The 1472-nt window shown below is 39.4% G+C and overlaps 1 gene segment (V, D, J or C); it reads right to left on the reverse strand.

The window, feature by feature from the left end:
* Window positions 1-364: 364 nt before the first annotated feature.
* Window positions 365-1033, reverse strand: LOC690509 (Ig kappa chain V-VI region NQ2-48.2.2-like). The segment is given in 2 exon segments: window positions 365-684; window positions 899-1033. Coding segments are annotated over 2 exon segments (354 nt in total).
* Window positions 1034-1472: the final 439 nt, after the last annotated feature.

The following is a 1472-nucleotide window of genomic DNA, read 5'->3' on the forward strand; positions in this document are numbered from 1 at the left end:
ATTGGGAGAAATTGCCCAAATTGTTAACATTAGACTCTAAGAGCTTTATGTACAAAAATTGGACAGGTTGCATGGGGACATTCAGACAAGGGTTTGTTGATTGTATGATGCTTCCCTAGAAATCAGATTCTTTATCTAGAGTGGAACAACTCTCCCCAAATTTTCCACATCAATGTTTGCATGTATTTTTGAGTTATCTTTGTTCAGGTCTTGTTTAGGCAGCTGTCATTAGCCAAGAGGAAGGCAGGTTCTCAAACATGTCTAAGAAAGATAGGAAGCACCATCAGGGGACTACTACAATTAAACCCTTGTCCACACCTCATCTCTAGAGGAAGTAACTGAGCTCTAGGGAGTTAAAGGGTTCTTGTTCTAGTCTGTATCACTGTGTGGGTGGGTAACTACTCAACTGCAGGCAGTAATAAGTTGCAACATCTTCAGCCTCCATGGAGCTGATTGTGAGCGAATAAGATGTCCCAGACCCACTGCCACTGAAGCGATTTGGGACTCCAGAAGCTAGGTTGGATGTGCCATAAATCCAGAGTTTGGGGGAGGCGCCTGACTTCTGCTGGTACCAGTTCATGTAACTTACACTTGAGCTGGCAAGGCAGTTGAGGGTGACCTTTTCCCCCGGAGATGCAGCCATGGTTGTTGGAGACTGAGTGAGAACAATTTCTCCACTGGACACTATGACAATGGAAAAGCAAGAGAGGGAGAGAGGAAGAGAGAGAGAGAAAGAGAGAGAGAGAGGAAGAGAGAGAGATTAATATACTTATATATACACAAAAATAATTTCATTGCACTTAATACTCAGAGGACATAAAAGTTTATCTTAATTTACCAAATTTCCCCAGGGAAAAATACCTTGGTTTCTGTACTCAAACTCCTATCCGTCACTTACCTGTGACACTGAGTAGCAGGAAGCTGAAAATCTGCACGTGAAAATACATTGTCTTTTCTATCTGTCTCTGGCTAATTATTGCTCCTTCTATAAGTACACCCCTTGAAAGGAACTGTGAGACATTTGTGGTTTCTGCAGTTGAATTATGCAAATTTTAAGATGTAGTCCTGTGAGTTCTTCATTTATAAACACATGTGGTCTGTTAACAAGGGCAAATCTGAATAATCCAGGACAATGACTACTTATTTGTTGTCACTACATTTACAAGGAAGAAAATTTCTGCTTTTCTTTTCCTCCTTTGTGGTATATAACTCTGTCATAAAGTATTACTCATGTATTTGAGGACCAGCTTGATTTGTTCAATTGAGTAATTTAAGTTAAATTTTTCTTGTGGCAAAGTTGGTTCAAGGATGACTATTTATAATGTTGTCAGAGAATCTTATCTGCACCTACCAACAGTGAATGACAAACCTTCTTTTTTTGTTGTTGCTCTCAGATTCTTGGCTATCTTGGTGGCCTCGCAATTACCATTTTTCTTCCTTTTTTTTTTGGATTTTTTATTAACATTTCAGTT

This window comes from Rattus norvegicus, chromosome 4 (genome assembly GCF_036323735.1).
Source record: "Rattus norvegicus strain BN/NHsdMcwi chromosome 4, GRCr8, whole genome shotgun sequence".
Classification (NCBI taxonomy): domain Eukaryota; kingdom Metazoa; phylum Chordata; class Mammalia; order Rodentia; family Muridae; genus Rattus; species Rattus norvegicus.